A 21,323-nucleotide genomic window follows, 5' to 3' on the forward strand; every position below is an offset into this window, starting at 1 on the left:
CGTTAAACAAAAACAAAACGCACGCTCACGCACACGCACACACACACACGCGCGCACACAGTCATTTTGGATCCATTATATATATAAAGAGAGTTGTACATTGCTCGTCACACTCAACCCATATCAAACGATCCCTGTCTATATTTCTATCTCGCTCACGTCATATCCTTAGTAAAGACATTGACGCGAATACCTCCATTGTATTGATATCACTTCCTCTTTGCCATTTCCTACTATAGTACAATGATGTCTATTTCGAACATATTTCACGTAGACATTGACGCCAAACAGGCACGTGTTGCCATGTAACCACCCAATTGAGTTTTAATAAGCGAAATAAATGTCTCGGAGTAGGTTTATCCCCTTCCCCCACACCCCTGGGTCAGTTGACACTACCGGTCATCAACGGTAGAAGGGGTACAGAACGAAAACATGACGGTAAATGGGGGGTACAGCAGAGGTACCAGATAAAAAATGATTTAAATTTCACATATTTTCTCTCACAATACCTCTCTGAGCACCATTAATTAAGGGTTGATTGGCAGGTCCAGATAGCCTAAACCTTGTGCTGGGATCCATTTGTCAGTCTATACCCTCTGAGCAGGATACCTGTGAATGGATGACCTATTATCAAATCCACATATACTATTCACACTTTGCTAAGGATCAAATCATGGATTCAACAGAAAACTATGATGTGGGGTCAAATTTAGTTTAAATATGTAATCTTATTGTTAGTATGTATCCTAGGTTTCAGTACGTCATTGCATCTTGTGGATCCCGTATACCTGCTATTAACAGGTGTTGTTTATTTGTCAATGACTCGTTCCATGATTTGCAAAATGGTTGATTGGTGCCATGAAAACCATTTTATGGTTACTCATGTATCAAGTGCATAAGGTTAGATTAAAGTGACTGTTTGCCTAAAGATGGGTTACCATATCATTATTTATCCCGTTTTAAATGGATACAATTTCAAATTATAAATCTACGTTTAAGTAAAGTTGTGAAATTGTGTGATCCTTATCAAAGTGTGAGTAGTATAGTTCTGGAGATGTTAACCTGTGTCATATGTATATATTGGTCCGTTGTCCAACCAACATATTGGTCCACATGATCCGTCACCTGTTGTAGGGTCTTACAATTAGTATCCAGGTGCCAGAGGTCCATCAAAGCACATTACTTGCACATACTAATTGCACTAACGTGTGCACGCGTTCGCCAGCGCTGCGTCCACGTTGGACGTCGTCTTTGATATGCACCGTGCAGATGTGCAGACAATTCTCGCCATGTATACATCTGCGATTGTCGGGTCAATCTGGATTCCAATATGGCGAGGAACACGGGATAGTCTGTGATGTAAGATGATTTATGGATCTCGAAATGGTCGCGATGAGACGAATTAAATGCATGCATTGCTTTTGTGGTCTTCTATATCCTGCACAAAAAACAACGACTTTAAATCTCTGCGATTCGCAGTACAGTTACTTCCCTTCGGTGCGCCAGGAACGTATTTTAGTGGATTTGCAACAAGGCTTGCCCCGGTTAAAGATAGATCTTTGAACAAATCGAAATTAACCAATGACCGGTGAAGAATCACAACTGACCTCCAGTGTAGTGTCCAGCCAATCCACAACTGACCTCAACCACCAACTCACATAGAGTGTGTGTTCAAAGTTGATGTAAGGTTATTTTTAAGCAATGATTATCATGATTTATTTGCAGCAAAAAGGAATCTCAGGTCAAGGAGACTCAAAGATATCTTTGAAAAAATGGCCATTAAACTTATATTTAAGAAAACAACTCCTATAACTGTTGTGTGTTTCCTCGTCAGTTTGTGTACACCATCTCTTCTAACATGCGTGCAAAGGTTGATCCCTGCAGCACTGAATATTAGATTAATTATCACCTTTAATGAAGCGGCGAGAAGTACTATGATCAGATAGTCACCCGTTAAGGGGCTAATTGACTTGACCTGCAAACACATGCGCGTTGGTGTTAAATGTATCAACAAGTGCAACGCCAGGACTTTGATGTCCCCCGGCGCCCCCTAGCGGATCAGTGAGATATCAATTTGCACAATTTTTCCTATCTTTGATCGATGACAATTCTCTTGAAATCCAAGATGGCCGCCATGTGCGATCAGTTTTCGGCCAGTAGTGCAATGCATGTGTTGAGTTGTCCCTCCTGCTGACCGTCGTTGTGTAAGAGTTTCTACGTATGTGGTAGAAACACAGAGAGTACTATTGTCAACATGTTAATGCAAGGTGTAAATGTGGAGAGATTATCTACCAGTAACTTGTTAAACAGGGCAAACGGGTACCGCCTTCCGAATCCCAGTGGAAGAATCATGAGGGAAAGATCAACAGCGTATGGTTACCAATGACTGCAAAGTTTGTAAATATGTTAGGATCCAATGTCACATTATAAATAGCAGTTAATTTCGTATTTCCAAAATTCCAATGAATTTATCGTTTAAATATTATTTTGTCTTTAAAATAAAGTAAAAACTTTTAAGACGGGTTTGTATGTACCAACCTCTGTTTTATTTATTTAATCGACAATTTCGTACATAATGTCTTACTTACTTATGAAGGGAATTTAACTTGCTTAAGTCAACCTATGTTTAGTTATAACTGCAGGTCCTAAATGCCAGTACAAGTTATAGTGTAACATTTCCGTGCGATCTCCTATGGGTTAAATCCCGCTTATTATATATATTAAAAGTAGATGTTAACCAACATGATAAAATCATCGTTAATTATGGCTTCGACGATTATCGACACCTTGGAACCACCCACCACCTCTTGTCCACATGAACGTCGTAATTACTGCAAAGTGTCCGACCTCAGCTACAGGTGGTTTGGTCTGCTCGGCGAAGCTGGCGACCCTCGTGGGGCAGGCTTTGATCGTCGATACATCAAATACGGTCCAACACCGATATAGGGGGAGACCATATTGTGATAAAAACAAAATGTTGATAGGGAACCATTGTCTGTTTAGGAAACATATCACCGCCACCACCACAACCAACATCACCATTATTGTCATCGTCAACTTTGGAAATGTTTACAAACGGATTATTATGTTAGACCTGCATCAATATTAATCTTTGAAGGGCATTTAGAAAACATAAGAAAAGCAAGATCAGGATGAAGGAGCAAGCATACACTCCGAAACGTGGTGTTCTTCACACTAAAGACGTTGACATTCATAAATCTTGCATTTTTATGTATCAATATTGAATTTACTAATTCAATGATGTACAAGGAGTTATTACTATTTACATCTGAAACAAACTCACGCAGCTGACATTATATACAGACAAACCGCAGCGTTTTTCAGTTATATCCGAAACCTTTTGAACCTGCATGCCACCTTCCAGTACAGCGAAACCTTGCCAGCAAAGGTCAGCGGGTACTATCTTGCGTCTTTGTGTTCTTTTGTATGTGCAACAATGTAATAATGTTGCAGCCACTGTAATAATGTTGCAGCCACAACGACCACAGTCTCTGTTCCTCGATACTGAGACTAAAAGAGGGAAAGTAACTTCCACACTGTTGTGAACATTTCGTCACAATATTTCTGTCAAAATAGTCATGTTGACCAATGATATTGGGTGATAGGATGCAAACTTTCAAGGTCGTTAGAGGACTTCAGTTTTAATAAAATCTGAATGTATTAGCGTGAGTTATATATTACAAGAAACGCCTGTACTAAGCTGACGCGTTACGGAAATGTGCAGTGCGGGATTCTCGAGGAATCGGTGAGTTGACGACATTGCTTTCACTGATTTCGAGTAATCTATGTGAAGTTTGTATTGAGCTAGGTGATGCATTAGATTAAACTGGTAAGAAAGGGCTATTTCTTTCCAAATGAAAGATCGTGTATATGTCAAAAAAACTGATTATGGGTGAGGTTGGGGTATTCTCATCCCAGCAGTAAGGGAAATGCCAGGCGCTCTCTTGAGTTTTGAAGTCGTATTGATATTGCTGAGTTTGATGTAAAACGACAGGCATGCAGATATTAGCGTGGTAGAACGCGTCAGTAAACTCACCACACGACCAGACCGTTATCAAACCGACGACCTGCAATGATACTGGGAAGTGTTTGAAAAGTAATTTAGATACATCCACGACATACCCAAAAGTTTACATTTCAAGGAGAAATTCAATTAGAAATTGACAATTACGTTGTCAAAGACACGTACACTGTATCCGCCATATTATGAAAAGTATAAGTGGTTTTGGAGACTACCGGGTAATGGATCTTATACAAATTGTTTTATAAAAACTCCATTGTCATACACAGGTCGACAGAAAGGTTTCCTCTGTAATGGACAATTTGATTATCTTGGTCAAACCCTGAAATAATAAAAAATCTTGAAATTGCTGGGGTTTTTAACCTGGCTGTGACATCTAGTCTTACAAAGTGAAACACGTACACTGTTTGATAGTAGGTGAGACCTACGTGACATATTTTGTTAATTGTCAAGAAAAAACGTGGCACTACATTTTGATTAATTGCATAGTATACCAATGTGGGTAGGTCACCAAAGTCTTTGATGGATATTCAGAAGTGGGCGTGACGGACAGTGTTTCCTCTTCTAATAACTGACATGTGGTCATCAGCACAAATCACACTATTGTATTGTTGTTACCACAATACACATTCACCTCTGGCCAGACTCGATTTATCGAACACCTTTATAACTGGCGGGACCCAGACTTAAGCCAGTCGTGATTTCTCCTTCTACTCTTTGTAGGTAGAAGTTGTTCCATCAAGAATAACTCTGGTTTATAAGTCTCACTCAGAATATATTCTCGACAATATTTAGGACATGGAGGCTGTCGTGCCCTTGGCACCCGAAGGAGAAACCCTACACAATGTCCGACTATCTGGAACAATGTTGTACAGTCAGATGCGCCACCATGTACGAGTGCTTGGGCAATGTCCCTCACAGAAAGCTAAAATATTTTAAAATCTATGTAATAGTCGTGATATCTATAAGCTGACTGTTATGTTCCCGTTTTTCCTAACTGTGTAGTGCCTGATATATGATTTAAACATATTTATTTCCAATGGAAGGAACCGCGGATTGGTAAACAAGCATAAGCTTAGATCTATATGAGTACCGCTCCGGGATACCAATATAAAGAAGAGTAAACATGTCAAGATGAATGTACAAATGTTGCAAAAACGAGAAATAACGCCAATCATTGTTAAACAGTATATATCATATAAACAAATTATTTTGGATCAAATCTGCCTGTTAAATTTATAAACGAGTGCACTGAACTTAAAAGTTCTTTGTTTACTATTGAGGAACAGTTCTGGTTTCCAAACAAAACTGATTTTAGGTCAAACCCTTTAGTATAAAAATTCATAATTTGACGTATATCGTTGTAAAGAGTATATGAAAAGAAATAATGAACATAGTCTTCATAGTTATGGCCACAAGAAATATGATATATCGAAATTTTGAACATATAATATGCCTCCTAATCTGTTAGTGGTACGATGTTCATGTTTTTAAAATAATATTTTGACAAGATTTCCTGACACAACTGAGACAGATAAACACAGTACCGCATGTGTACAATGTTTCTGTGTGTATATTATATATATCACACAAACATGCTAACTGTGGTCGCAACTGGCGAATGAATGGACCAGATAGTAAGACTCTAACCTTCACGGCCTGGGGGCTGCTCACACCATCAGCCACTGGTTTGTCGGTTGTTCACACCATCAACCACTGGTTGGTCGGGCTGTAGGAGACACTGAAACTTTTTACGTGTGTGTACGTATATAGGAAATGTGAACAACTGGATGTTCTTAAACTGTTTTTGAGTTGAATCGTGTTAAACGTTATAACGACATTGTGGATTACAAAGACTTCGTCAAGCGAAAAGGTACCAGTTTACACTTGCGCATTTAGGCGTCCTGGGAAGAATGAATGTCGCATGTTAGCGATGTAAATGTGTTAGGTACGGGGGAACTCGTTTTCTGATTTGGCTGTAGCTTTTGGTATTATAGGGTATGATATCGAGCAAGTGTGATCGATCCCGTGTACAACATTGTTTTAACTATCATCAACTAAGTGAAATGAGTGCGTCGACCTTACAAGCTATGGAAACCTTTCAGAGACATCTCATAATCCAGATTCAGTGACGACAAGTGTTGGGAGGGTCTCGTTATTTGGCAACTGAACACAATTCCATACTTTTCCGGCTCAGCTGAACTGTTTTGAACAAGACGTATGTCGAATCCTGAGTGTGAAATGTTTCCTACTAGATGCAATGTCTCAACAACAACAAAATACAAAACAGAAAACAACCCAAACCTTCAACTGACCCAATGATAGCCAGGTGAAACGCCGGTAAAACACAGCTGGTGGACGGATAATTAAAATGTGTGGTAACTACTCTTACATATGTGCACTGTTGTATATATATACATTTAGCCATACATACTAAACTTTCATTTTGACCCAACTACACGTCCAAGACCAGACATGCCCGACATTAGAGACATTCATTCAAATGTCGTATAAACTGGTGGCATTTAATTACTACTAGTTATTCACATACAACGCATATACGGATCTATCGACACTTCAAGTATTGTAGTGTTGGGCTCTTTATCATAAGCCATGTCAATGGCCGCACCCAGTATTGCACAGCACTGTAAATAGAATTAGAATAGTTTCGGTTCAGTTAAGTATAATATAATATTTCGACATACACCTGATATATACGTTGTTTTCTTATATTCATCATAAACGAAAATGGAATCAATATAGGGAAACACGTAGCTGCTATTACTAGAATATTATTCGGAGAAATCCCGACCGATATACTTATGACCCACATTGTGCGTACTCCAGTGTAAGAGATCTACACATACTGTCATTCATTGAATACCTTGCCTGCAACACTGTATAACACATTGTCCGGTCGTGTCCGGTGGACGAAAACAACCCCATATTTGGACGAAAGGTCATTTATTTGCAACTTAGTATCACTTATGTACCGTTGGTAGTTGTCCGTCGTTAAAAGATAAACATTGGTGAAAATGTATGTCCACCTACCAACTATAGTAACATCAGTTAAAACTCACAGCGATATGTTGTATCAAATTTCATCTTACCAACGTCATATGTTCTGTTACTACACAGATGACTAATAGGTATTGGGGCATATATTCAATATGCGTAAGCTATTAATTGATACTTCAGCATGAATCAGAAAGTGCATATTTCATCAGCTTATATCACATCAAACATGCCGGCGTCTAACAGGTCTATGCGGGTAGGGTTATACGAGGGTATTGGCGACACAGCGTTAAAAACATAGCCTGTTGCACCTTAGAGGTGCGTTAATTGACCCTTTGTCATTGAAAAAGTTGTTGATTTCACAGGTAAACATTGTATAATGGCCCACTTATGAAACTTTTTGCGGTCCTCTCATTGCAAATTCTTTTCGGATTAATTAATTATTTATCGGGATCGGAGCGACGCGACGACCGTCTGACAGGAGTGGGGCTAAACGCCGATCCTTGTTAACTGCAAATTAAATAAACGATATATTAATTAATACAATTAACAGATACAATCGATCAAAAGAGCCGACACAGTCAATATTGCAGTTGGCGATTGATCTTTAGCCTCAACTGAGTTATCCCAGACGTTTGGTTAGGAACTTACTGATTTGAATATTTGGATTGGCGATCTGGTTAGAAAACTGTTAAAAGAATTATAATACGATTTGTATTAATCTGCGCGTGCTGTTGATAGAAGGAAACAGGATTAACCTGCTATGTATCAGATACACATGTACATGAAAAGCTTTTGAAAAGCTTTTGAAAAGCCGACAGACCACAAAATTGTCAACAAACATTATGTTATAGGAACTGTTAAAACATTAATAAAAATACACGCACAAGCGACATATAATTCAAAGTTGGACAACAAACATTATTTTCAGTGGTATTTGTCTCACGAAAATAGTGTCTAGAAATTAATACCACATGTGGCATCCTCGTTTCAAATATAGATCCTGTTTGTAAAAATTCCACTCCCGTCATGGATGCAAAAGCCAGAGAGCGCATCTTGAGTCATTCGTGTAGATCTCAAAGACGAGGACAGTTCGCCACAATGTTCGAAGCATAAACAACATTGTATAGTTTGGCATTCTAATAACTCACAGTGAACTAAACACGTTATTGCTACCACAACACATTACACTTCAGCGATGCATTTATTTCAAGGCTTAGCTGCAGTGTACACGTTCTGCCACCTTCATCAATTACCTTAATGTCAGTCACAACACCAGGCGAGATGCTAATTGCTGGATAGACAATCAATAGCGTTGTGTCTACAAATCTTTGGTATTTCAGTTGCAAAACAAACCTGCGCAAATGTACCTTGAAGTCAAGTTCAAAATGGCAATTCTGACACATGGCTAAATCATTACAATGCTTTTATAAATTACTAAATTAACAGAGTTACTTTGACATTTAATGTACCACTCACGAGTTGCTACATTGAAATTAACATTCTCTGGATAAATCTGACAAGTCTTGTATATTTTCGGAATGAAAACAAAAGTTATCAATATCCCTAATCATTCAAGTTTCCACAATGTGCTAATTACTTTATGCTACCAATGGCATCTTCACCCCAGACCCATCTCAGGTTGAGCACGCGAGCGGTATCTGTAGCCGTCAGTCAAGACATTGACAAGTTTATAGGGGGCACCTGTGCATGGTCGTTGCATCGTTAATGGTTGTATATTACTGACTGACAGTTTGACATATGTCAAACCTCACTTCTACATGTAGCCGCTGCCATCTATTGCACACTTTCTCAAAATAAAAGGGTAGTTTTTGTGGCATCCCGAAGTTTCTTAAATTTACGAAACAATCTGTTCTTGAAGACATGCGGACAACGGCAATAACACTACAAAATGGTTGGCAACCTGAATATGAGAACAGTCACTCATATAATAGTCATTTAAGTCAATATTCTTTCGTGTAAACTGGGTAAATTTCCCCATAGCCATATGACGCAGAGTGGCAGTTTTATACACGTATCTGGTTTAAACTGAAAAAAAATCAGTTTGTTTTCGAAAACATAAACTGAATTGGCCAATAGACAAAACACCAGAAATGCAATAGACATATATTAATATCAGTTGACAAATTCATCCCACAATGTTTGTTCTCGTCCAACTCTCGCATTAGCACATGTTCATAATTCATAGAACTGTATCGTACTGTTTGAATTAACACAGAGTAGTCTTAATAATTGTCCACTTATGTTTAAAACATTCTTGCGTTTATCCGTTTTCAAAGTCTCTGAAAACTGTATGTTTGAAAAAAGAGATATATATATATATGCTTAAGATTGCGTTTTTAATGTACAGAATATCCCGTACGTTAAGTAGGTGATACCTATTCATATTGAAATATACACTCCCGCTTATTCTCTTTATATAAAATGTATTTTATTCTGTTTAAACGTTTAGCCCTGCATATACTCCGAAGCCACAGGACAGTACATGGGCTCATGTTTGTTTACTCTGCAGCCAACAAGTTATTTGTACAAGATACCCAACATTATCACCAAACGTTGACTAAATCTTCACTTGCGTAATGGAAATAGACATCAAAGCGCCGCCATGTGTATCACTTTATAATGTATGCCTTGCAGACTCCGCATAAAACGACTTACATTTATCCTACAGATAATTACACACCTAAATTGATAATGACGTATGTAATAAGATTGAGGAAGAAGAATAAACGTACTATGTTTGCAAAAGTGTTTTGTTACCAAGGTGACAAAGCGCAGGTAAGACCTTTGAAGGAATCGTAAACGTTGTACAAAGTCGTTAAGCACACAGACACTACTGAGACAATGCGGGTGCTGGAGACGTTCAGGTTGCAGGCCGGAGGGTACCATGTTGTTTCAACACTAAAACATCCTTCCCAGAAACAAAAGATGGGAGACACGCATGGCTGTTTATCAAAAGTTTTGTACAAACTTCCTTCAAATACAAAAGACTAAGGATTGTCCCTATCAGCTTCTGACAAAAGAGGACAAGAAAATCTAAAACGGGATGTAGATTTAATAGCATAGCCATTATTGGCAATGTAAAATAAAAGAATTTAAGTAAACAAGCTCAAAGGTGTTTGTACAAGTTGAACAGCATGTTACACTCGGGTTTCATCTGGATGGTATTACTCGATCGCGCATTTCAACTTAAAAATGCGTCTTTGCATCTTGCACGGGCTGAAATAGTGGCACGGGAATGAACTTGAGCATGTTCACGCCTTATACTGTATGACGTAATCACTTGGATTCTTCTTGACCGAACGCTGACCGGTCTCGGTTCTGGACACCTGACTGAGAAAACAATTACCAATTATTTCAAAACCAGCACAAAGACCGATGTCCACTGATCCATTCTGTTCTTGGACGTCACAATATGTTGTATTTTGGATGTAATTCGTCATAACTCCGGACAGAGATGGACATAGTTCCACTTCCCCTCGCCGTGTGTAATATAAGCCATTCTTGACCATCAATACATCATAGTGATAATCACTGGCTCAATAAATCACACCAGTTATATTACCAGGAAACGAAGTCTTCACCTTTTCAACTCAGACGTAATTTGTTGATTGAACTTGATTGACACAGTCACCAGGTATTGAACTGGATACCTTGAACTGACTGACCCCACTAACATGTTCCCGTGAGGTGAAATCAGGAAATTATAACCAGGTAATGACAAAACTAATGAGGGTGTTGGACAGCTATCTACCAGTTATCTAAAGGCAATATGTTAATAACGGAGTCAGTCAACACTGACATGTAGATTATGTAACACGAAAGACTCTATAACGAACAAACGTATCTATACAGTAAAATAATTCGAGATGAGGTATAAACAATTAAGAACTGAAAGACGAGAAATTAATAAATTAATAATACAACTGCTATATTATTTACATGAACGTATCGTAATGTTTGTGAACAGTTATATTTATATCAATAAAATCTATTTCTTTTTAAAGTTCACATCTTGGGTTTCGCCACAATTGCCATCTTTTAGACAATATCATAGGTTAAATTCATTAAATTAGCATATTGTCATTTAACCCTCCTGTACATAGATAGAGCCTAATTATGGCCTCTGTGGTACACAGGCTTTATATAGTGTTATACTCGTAATTATTTGTAACCCATATAATCAGCCGCATGTATCGGAGGGGGGAGGGCGTCAATAATGGGATTTGTCTAATTAATAATAACACAACTAGTTATCTGCCGAGGTTGTATCTTTACAAGTAATTATTGCATTTTCAAGCTCTTCAAAATGATATACTCTTGGACTTGTGACTCATGAATAATGGACGATTAATACGTCTATGATAGGGCCCATGTTTATACTTACACTCGCCTTCAAAAACCACAGACTGGTTTCCGAAGCCCTGAAGCGAAGCCAGTTGTGTTGTGACAGCGACTAGAATCTATACAGAGTTGCTTCCCTTTGTCCACTAATTCCGTCGATGGAAGCCACATCAGCCGGTAGCTTGGCAGTAATCAACTATTGTTACCCACGTATTTCGTCAGTGAAGAAAATTGCATGAGTAAGAACTAGCTTCGTGGCACAGTTTATTTCGAACATTCTTTAGACTGCAACCCCGCTGATTGGATTTGTTCATCAACAATGAAATAAACGACATCTCATGTACTACACTAAGCAATTAACGGTTCTTGACACAAACATATTCTTTAATAAGACAATACAATGCTACCACTGTAAAATATATCAGATACATGTACATTTCAGAGGTAACAGACTTCAGTCGGTAGGAAATGTAAATCTGATTCGACAAATGAATGTCACTTGTTCTAACCCCGCCGAGAGTAGATGCACACTACATATGGTTTTCATAGGCGTCTCTCGCTGCGTTCGCTTGACAAGAAAAAACTAGGTACGATATCGCTAGGCCTGTGACTTGGAGCGCTGGTGTTGTCTTAGGTTCCCGCAGGCGACCTTTTCTCAGGAACTTTGTAATGGTGAACTGTGTCGCAGTGGGAACACAGGCCACGATGACATTTTCACTTTTTCTGTCTAATTGAGTAAGCTGCACGAACGGAAAAGATTTCTGTTTCAATTTTTTAATTATTGGAGAGCTTACTCTATCCAACTTTATAAACATGGCATATGAAACAGCATTTTCTCACAGAATCGTGTTCACCCGTGTGTGTATGTGTGTGTGTGTGTGTGGGGGGGGGGGGGTCAACCAAAAGCAGATATCATATTGCATGTATATTTTATTATTACTGTAAAACTCTAAAATCTGCAAGCGTTAAGTCGAAACACTTGGTGACTTACATTACGTCATTTCGTCATTAGCAAAAATATTTCCGTTTCAAAAGGAAATAAAACACTGTGCGTCATAGAAATGTGGGTCAAGTCTGTGTGGCGAATGTAATGTTTTTTTACTCAGAAAGAGTTTTGCACATGAAACTCTTTCTGACAAATGTGTCATATCTAAATATAAACATCCCCCTACAACAGATCTGTGAGTGTTATCAAACTGGTTTTCAAAAGGAGCGAAATTATTTCCGGCTTGAAGTCACGTGTTACGGCAGTGATATTGACAATAGGCCATCTCCACTGGCCGAGATTAACACTGGTAACATTACCCTTAGTCCGCTACCGGGAGGGGTACCACCCGCTCATGCAACTAGCGCCTATTATATATACCTTCATGACACGGGGATACATTTCGAAACAAGCGTGTCACGGTTGGGCGAATTTCGGGGATGAAATTCATCAGTATTCATTTCCCTACGGGGTTCCATTCTTACAATCTCGCTCAAGCAAAAAGCGTCTTTCTAGGTTGAATGAAACGGGCTAAATTGCGCAGTGTGAAATCTCTGTGCTCACTATCCTCCCCCACTCCCCACGTCCTCGCCCTCACCCCCTATAGCGGGATCATTTTCTGGACAGTGCCGCATCACCGGTGTCAATCACTTGTCACCTCGACAGCTCGCATCGTACATTTCCAAATAGCAAATAAACAGACTTGAGCGTCAATGTTAATTTCGGATAATTATTGCAGCTAATGTTGTTTGGCACTGTCAAGGACAACAGAACTTCCACTAAACGTTTCAGTAGCCCAATTATGGTGTCAAAATCTGCGATCGAAACTGCTGAACTCGTCATCGATTTCATGTCATCACTTAGGCTGATAAACCAACAGTGAATTTGTTATAAACGAACAAATACCTTATCCAAACTGACAAACTAATTATAACAGTTTAAACATGTTATTGTTGGTGATGACTGCAGTAGACAGGTGCTTGTTACAGCAATATACATGTACACTTTATAAGCTGTCTATTGCATACAAAACCTGGCACATGAATGAATTTACGCCACAACATGGCTTCACGTGTCTTTACAAAATCCTGCCAAATTGATATAAACGTGTGTATATTGTAATATTTCTCACCAAAGCAAACCATTTAAATCATCTGGATTATATATGAATTGGCACTTTTTTACGCATACCGTGGCAACTACCGAACATTGTAGCAAATTATATAGTTTACGATGTAAAAGTTTACACAATGTGTGTGTTGACACATCCTGTACCAAACATTCGTTTCTGACATGATTACAAATACTCTGGATGTCAGGTCGAAAGTTGTTGATAACAACGTTGACCTGTCAGTAAGAAACAGGCTACTTAATGATGTTAGGAAAAACAGCCACCTCTATCCCGTTAAATGCCTAAATTATTCAACACAATATCCCAAGATCAAATATTCTGAATTCAAGGTTGGATATCATATTGGGCTTGAATAGCACAAAGTTGTCTGGGCTCTACCTTCCCCACTCGCCGCACGAGTAGTCATGTTTATGTGCTTTGTTAACATGTGCTGGCTTCATTTTGGCGCGAAAAGCTAGAAAACGCGGGAAACTGCTTGCCTATCATGTGGCTGCCACGCCGCGGTCCTTGAAGCCATCAACAAGCATGGTGGCGTGTTGTAGAACTTTAATGGACGTTTCTTGTTAATTTTCTCGTATAGCGTGTGTGTATTTTAAACTTTATTCAACATCGCGGTTGCTATTGAAGTATAGAAGCTGAGATTCTAACAGTCTAAAATCTAAGTAAATTGACAGGCCGGTAGCGGGAGAGGGCGAGTGATAGCCGCTATTGAAATTTGTCTTACTCCCCCACGAAGCATGCGGTGTGTGACGTCACAGACCTTTAAACCTCAAAACATAATAACAACAATCGGTGGAAAAAAAACAGTGAAATCGGCCACTCCTTCAAGATGCTATTTCAGCTCCTACACCAATCGTAAGATCCGACAGTAGAAGAACGTGTGTAGCGCTGTCGGAAAACTGCTAAGCATTCCGCCACTAGCAAGTGCTTATCGCAACAAGTGCGTCGGCATTCACCGGCGATTGTGTAACGCTAAGCCAATCAGATTGGAGGAGGCGTGTTTCGCTGCACTACGCCAGAAAGTGACAGGCAGGTGGCTCCGCCCACTAAGAGCTTATAATGAACCACGAGGATAGCGAAGTCAGTCGTGGTTCGGATACTTGAGCAAGGTAGTCGAGCTGTGGAGGGATAAGACATATATATACACACGTTTCACAATGTCTACTACTCTCATGTCATCGTTCTATGACGTTGGCGACTTGTTTCAGGTAAGTCATGTTCTATATGGATTCAATTCTCAGACTTTGCCGATGATCGAACCCGTGATTTTCCCCGCTGTAAAGTAGTCTTCCGTGTCACCGGTGTTGGCTAATTTTGTTGCCGTTATGTATGTGTGTACTTATGTTGTTGTTTACTTATTTCAGAATCGCCGAAACAACCAGATGAAGTCACAGGTAGCCCCAGTATCAACAGACCGCCGGATAGTTGGGTCTGCCTCGCTCGTCGGGATGAGGAATCGTAATTTCTCTACAGGGTCGAGCAGTGCCTTCGTACCGGTGACAGGTCGCGGTTCTTCCCAAAGCAGTTTGGTACCCGGATCAAATATGCTGATATCTCAGAATGACACTTTGGGTTGCGGGATTACCTCGGTGACAAACACACGTGAACACAAAAAGTTGGACCGTAGTCTCAGCGAACCTGTAGGCAGCAGAACCCAAGGAAGTGGCAATATCAACTCTAGCCGATACAAGACAGAAATGTGTCGCCCGTTCGAGGAGAGTGGACATTGTAAGTACGGCGATAAGTGCCAGTTCGCGCATGGCATCCACGAACTTCGCAATTTGGCAAGGCACCCTAAGTACAAAACTGAACTTTGTCGTACCTTCCACACAATCGGCTTCTGTCCATACGGACCAAGGTGTCATTTCATTCACAACGAAGACGAACGCAAATTGAATCAGCTTGTCAACAAAAACCAACAAGCCAACTCGGTGGTGTTGCCTACAGGAGTCCAACAGCCTACTCCCATCGAGCGACCAAAATCCATCAAATTCACCTCTCTGGGTTCATCGTTCGATTCGCCACCGTCCAGTTCCACAGGTAGTCCTACCAACCTCAGCCCGACGTTATCAGGTGACATTTTCTCGTACAGTGCCTTCCACTCGGGATCTTCCTCTTCAACTAGCAGTCGTTCATCTGACAGTTGTCGTTCTAGCCCTGTGTTCAACTATTCCCCAGTGTCTGACATTATTGACTCGACAACCCCACTGAACGTTCAGACACAACTGAACATCAATGTGAACGTGAACAATTCAGCTATGGATTTTACAACTATGCAATTCAACTCGGTGCTCAATCTGAACCAGAGGAATGACAACCAGCAAACTGTATTCGAGGACAATCTTCTTGACCTGTGCACGAGCTTATGTTCAAGGGACACTATGTGTGCCAACGACGTTTTCGCAACGGCCCCACCCTCCTCCCCGGAATCGATTTCAGGGGACAGCATTGGGAGCATTGCCTCGCAAGGATCTAGTAGTTACGGAACATGTGGATCTCCTTTGGACGTTGGTAAAAGTTTGCGTCTGCCGTTCTTTAACCAGCTAAGCATAGATGGCAAGTAAATGTGTGCCGGACTTTTCCACCAGGAGTTGTGTCACCGCTGCCTTGTTCAAGGTTTGAAAAACCTTGTAAAACTTGTTGACATTTCGTTTTTTAAGAGATACATTAGTTGACTTTGAGTGTTAAGTCTTGATCGGTAGGACGCACCGATACGCCAGTGTCACAACGTATTTTCGTATACTATTCTATTTTATGCTACCTAACAAAAACAAAGTTTATTTATGTAAATCGTGTAAAGTAAAATATTTTTTCATTCCGCATATATTTATTATTTGGACACCCTTGTCGCTTTCACACCACAATGTGGCCTTGCAAGTGGACCATTTTTTCACATAATCCATCTTTATAGTATTGTCAATCACCGTGCCTTATATCATAAATATCAATCTACAAGGTCTTCCGAGTTGCATTTAAAATATTAGGAAGATATTCATTGCTCTTGTGAAATGGGATTTCATTTAACTTATATATTATTTATTATTCCTTGGTCTGTTTATCTTAATATCGCTTCCTACTATTTCTTCAGGGGGAAAACCAACTACTTAAGTAAGATAGATTTATATAAATATTGTTTATATTATATTTGTGTTAAATTATGTGGTCACCAAAGAGACAATTCTTTTTGTCATATCTCATTTTTTATGACTAATTCATTTCTTTCATTTGTACAATTATCATTGTTTGTATTTAATACAAAACTTGAGTATGTTTCAAATTGAAAAATGAAAAAAATATTAAAATCAATCGCTTATTGCGTTTATACAAAATCCACCTTTTCTGTTTTCTCTTCCATGTTACTCTCCGTGCATGTCAAACCACACCAAACCCAAACCGGTTACTCCATTAGTTGGTCACTGCGAGTAGTCGTTCGGACCCTTTAACGAGGACTAGTGGGCTCGCACTGGATAGGACTTACTAAAATAGGACACGAGTTTTTAAAACTTCTGAAGTCCTATCCTACACTCGAAGTGGTCCGTAAAAAGTTGAAATAATGTCGCCATGCATACGTACGATTGGATGGTGATGTGTATCGACTTCTTTACTCTAAAATATTTGGTTTGGTTTGACTTGTGAAAATTGTCGGCCGTTGACAATTTGAATATCAAAGTTGACCCAGTGCTGGGTATGCTGACGGGAAGTTTGGTATATCAATCCAAAATGATCTGAAAACGAGAAAATATTTCAATATATGTTCTTGTCATTTCGCTTGTGAACTATCCGACCTTGACTTTGGCTAGGTCACACAGTTAAAGGTACACAACATGCGAAATTTAGAAAGGAATTTATATTATTCCCTGTGATTCTTTGATGAGGGTAGTTGACGTGCTGGTCGCTGGAGGAGCACCGGTCGATACTATCTCACTGCCTTCGTCTGCCACCTGTTGATTGACACAGGTGAGCGGACAGGTAAAATATACCTGTTGATGAGCCCAAGTGATCGATACTGACAACAGGTAGCTACAGGTGTATGGCGCTATCACTCATTCCCGATCCAAGGAGACGTTTACGATCTTAGCTGTTCCGACACGGTTTTATAGGATAGATCTCCCTGCAGACTTCAACACAGAACATGTTGCATATGTAATAATATGGAACAGGCCAGTGTAAAGACGAATATATTTTGCCTTGATTCGGGCGTTTATATTTCAGTGAACAACTAGTTAAATGAATGAATGGACTATCAAGTTGTTTGTTATCTTGGGATGTGAAAACTGACAAATTCAAATTTGAAAGTAGGTCAGTAATCTCTCCTATACTTGTTAAGCCATGACCTACCTACAAGCTCTATGTGTTTCGTTTATTAAATTCTTTTTAGACTGAAAATACACAATCCCGAAAGTGATTGACCGCGAAAAAAGGAAAGAAATAGAACACGTGCTCGCCGTTTTAATGTGGAGATCAAGCGTCACGTGGTTTTTGTCAAGGTCAGAGTAACCGCGGGCCAGGTTGATAGGGGTAGCTTTTGTAGCGTCTCTGAAGATGGCTCTGTAGTCGCTGTACTGTATTGTAGAAATTAGAATTTCAGTCGGTTGTTCTGTAGCAGTCAATGACAAATATATAGCAGATTGAAATTGGCCTAAATTCTTTCCCAACCCAAATCGCAGATAAGCATCGCACAAAGCCGTTATTGTTTTAAATTTTTAGAAACCCGTGCATCAATCGAGCAAGTGACGTCACGCTTGTCACATTCACCTCCTCAACTATTTGTGCCCTGAGGCCAGCATATTAATATAAATAGATTTATGGTACAGTATCTGCTACCAGTGTTCGTCAGGATGAGCAACTGGCTGGCTTAACGTGTCAGTGAGAAACAGAGAAACCTCGGCACTGGAGAATCTCACCATTGTAATTAACAAGCATATGATGTAACGGTGAAACGGACATGGCCACCGTGAAATTGACGACCCGATATCAATTGAGACAATTACTTGAGTGACATTAATTAATTAGGTCGTTACTGCATGTATGTATGTTTGTTTAAGATTTTGTGAAATGGTAAATATTTGTTGAATCGTTTACATCTATCTTTATGGAAACAAAGTATTTTTAATCCTGACACATTATCTACCGTGAGTATTCAGTTATTAACCATCCTAAAGCAGCGTTATCAACCCCCCTTAATTAGAGTCTATAAACCCGGCCAGGCATGGTGCTCAAATTCACTCCACACAAAACGCTGTAAAGTGGGAGATGTGTTGGGGCATGAAACATTAAGACGTAATACCCTAACAATATGTTCAAATCGAATTGCATCCAAAGCTGAATTCAATTCCCAACTTGTAATTGTACCTTTTAAAAATATCACCCTTTCCCCGAGTTATGAATTTAACAATTGTTCTTTTAAGTGCATTGACATTTAGATATCGCCGACCCGAACCCTGGGTCGGTCTAATTTGTCAAGCTAAAAGCTTCGAGAGACGGCCTTAGTTAGCTGGTCCTTGAAACCTGGGACCAATAAAGCCGCCCCGAACAGGAAATTTCACCAGTTTTGCATTTCTACACTTGAGGCCAATAGCCATTGTGTTAGAAGGCGACATTGGCACGACGCCAAGCCGTGTCACCATATACACCAGGGGCAGACAACTCCACCGGCACCGAGACACAGATGGGTACAAGTTTTGTTATATATACATGTATTGGGAAATTCATCGTATTTCTTTTGGTTTTGCTGTTGGTTTTGTGTGTTTTGTATTTTTAAAAAAACAAACACGCACGAGTTTCTCCATGTGTGATGAGCGACCTGACACGTCAGAATGTTTAAAGTACAGACTTACATATTCAGTTCTGAAATCATTTTCACATTTTTCTAAATGACCTGTTAACTTTTGAAACATGACCTGCTCTGCTTATCATAAGTATTCAAACTTTCAATTATACTCAATGGTATAAAGACTTGTTCTTCCACATTACTACTGAACCAAATACGGGAAATAATTATTTCAAAATGAAACATATAAGCTTCTACAAGATAGTTCTGACAACACGCCAGGACAAGGAAACAAACAATGTGTCGTGTTTTGAAGATCTCAGCAAATATTACGCCATTACTTTAGTTATTTCGACTGTTAACCCAGGCCTGTCTGGCGGGCGATAACAGCTTTATACAATACTCGGGACCGAATCACAGATAAGATAAATGTCCCTGGTGTCAGCTGACACGTCGGCCATCCACTTGCTGAGTACTGACTGAATTATACATATATTCAACTGGGGACGTTTGGTTTGGTAAACAAGACGAACTTGTCAGCATGCAACCGTGTTCATAGTTTCACCGTTTAATGCGTGAAATATTTAACACCTGCATTACTCCGGGCTTTCAGCACACGCTGTGAACAATCGCAAATACAGTCCACTCACTCACTCTCACACATTCACACATCTCACTCACTCTGCTGATCTTCACATAAGGAGTTATAAAGTTATATAAATGGGAACGGTAACGCCCATACGATTCCACGAGTCCCAGGCCGACTATGCCAGTCCTATTGACAGCTGTATATGGATGTACAAATAGCCAAAAATATGTATGTATGTTTGTTTGTTTGTATGTATGTATGGATGGATGGATGGATGGATGTCTGTGAGTGTCGTTATGGGCCTGTTAGCATCATCCCGCATCCTGCGGCCATGTAATATCACTTCTCATGTCGAGAATCGAATCCGGATGTTCACGGTTTGAACTAATTCATGAACCACTAGGCTACCCGCCTTGAGTACTGAGTGAATGGGGAGCGGTGGGGTAGCCTAGTGGTTAAAGCGTTTACTCGTCACGCCGAAGACCCGGGTTCGATTCCCCACTCTTCCTGGTGTCCCCCACCGTGATATTGCTGGAATATTGCTAAAAGCGGCGTAAAACCAAACTCACTCACTGGGTGAATGGTGTGTTTGTTTCTGATTTCAGTAATGAATGAGCCCATTTCGACTTCTACCAATACTGTGTTTTATTCAAGTGAACAATTGACTTGCCTGTGCATGTGTTTGTGACGGGTGTCACCGGTGGGGCAGGATACGCGCCTTATTCTGAAACACCCGGTGTCATCACTACCCGACAGTGTTTCAGTTACACGAAATAGACATAATGGTAAATCGATTTTCAGTTGATGTTGGGTATTAATATGAAAATGGGTTTGTGTATCAACGTTACACATTTTAAATCACGTTTGTTGAAACTAATAAAAACGACCCAATATACAACTCAGGCTATAGATCACCCGCAGCCCAAAGTAGTCCATCATGCTAGGGACCATTTGGTTCTTATTTGAGTAACGTAGGGCATTTGAATCGTATTTTGGCGTTGAGAGAGTGAGTGAGTGTGGTTTTACGCCGCTTTTAGCAATATCACGGCTGGGGACACCAGAAATGGGCTTCACACATTGTATCCGTGTGGGGAATCGAACCCGGGTCTTCGGCGTGACGAGTGATCGCTTTAACCACTAGGCTACCCCACCCCAGCATTGCGAGAACTGAGCATCGTTGTGTTTCCATAATGTGTGAGTGAGTTTAGTTTTACGCCGCACTCAGCAATATTCCAGCTTTATGGCGGCGGTCTGTAAATAATCGAGTCTGGACCCCATAACCTGTTCTTTTCTGACGTCATTATACACCTTAATAACAAGCGCTCAAGAGAAAGTTGTCAAAGTAAAGGAACAAGTTTTATGAGCGACATACGTATTTAATCTGACACATACACGTGTGTATATAACACGAAATACAACCGAAAG

The 21,323-nt window shown here is 39.9% G+C and overlaps 1 protein-coding gene across 1 annotated transcript; it reads left to right on the forward strand.

The window, feature by feature from the left end:
* The first annotated feature begins 14,587 nt into the window (after positions 1–14,587).
* On the forward strand, positions 14,588–16,868 carry LOC124260486 (mRNA decay activator protein ZFP36L2-like). The gene is made up of 2 exons (XM_046694818.1): positions 14,588–14,747; positions 14,904–16,868. Exons 1-2 carry the CDS (start codon positions 14,697–14,699, stop codon positions 16,101–16,103), a joined length of 1,251 nt encoding a protein of 416 aa, XP_046550774.1. The 5' UTR covers positions 14,588–14,696; the 3' UTR covers positions 16,104–16,868.
* The last annotated feature ends 4,455 nt before the right edge of the window (positions 16,869–21,323 follow it).

Source organism: Haliotis rubra, unplaced genomic scaffold (genome assembly GCF_003918875.1).
Source record: "Haliotis rubra isolate DU_JTF1 unplaced genomic scaffold, ASM391887v1 Scf119, whole genome shotgun sequence".
Classification (NCBI taxonomy): Eukaryota; Metazoa; Mollusca; class Gastropoda; order Lepetellida; family Haliotidae; genus Haliotis; species Haliotis rubra.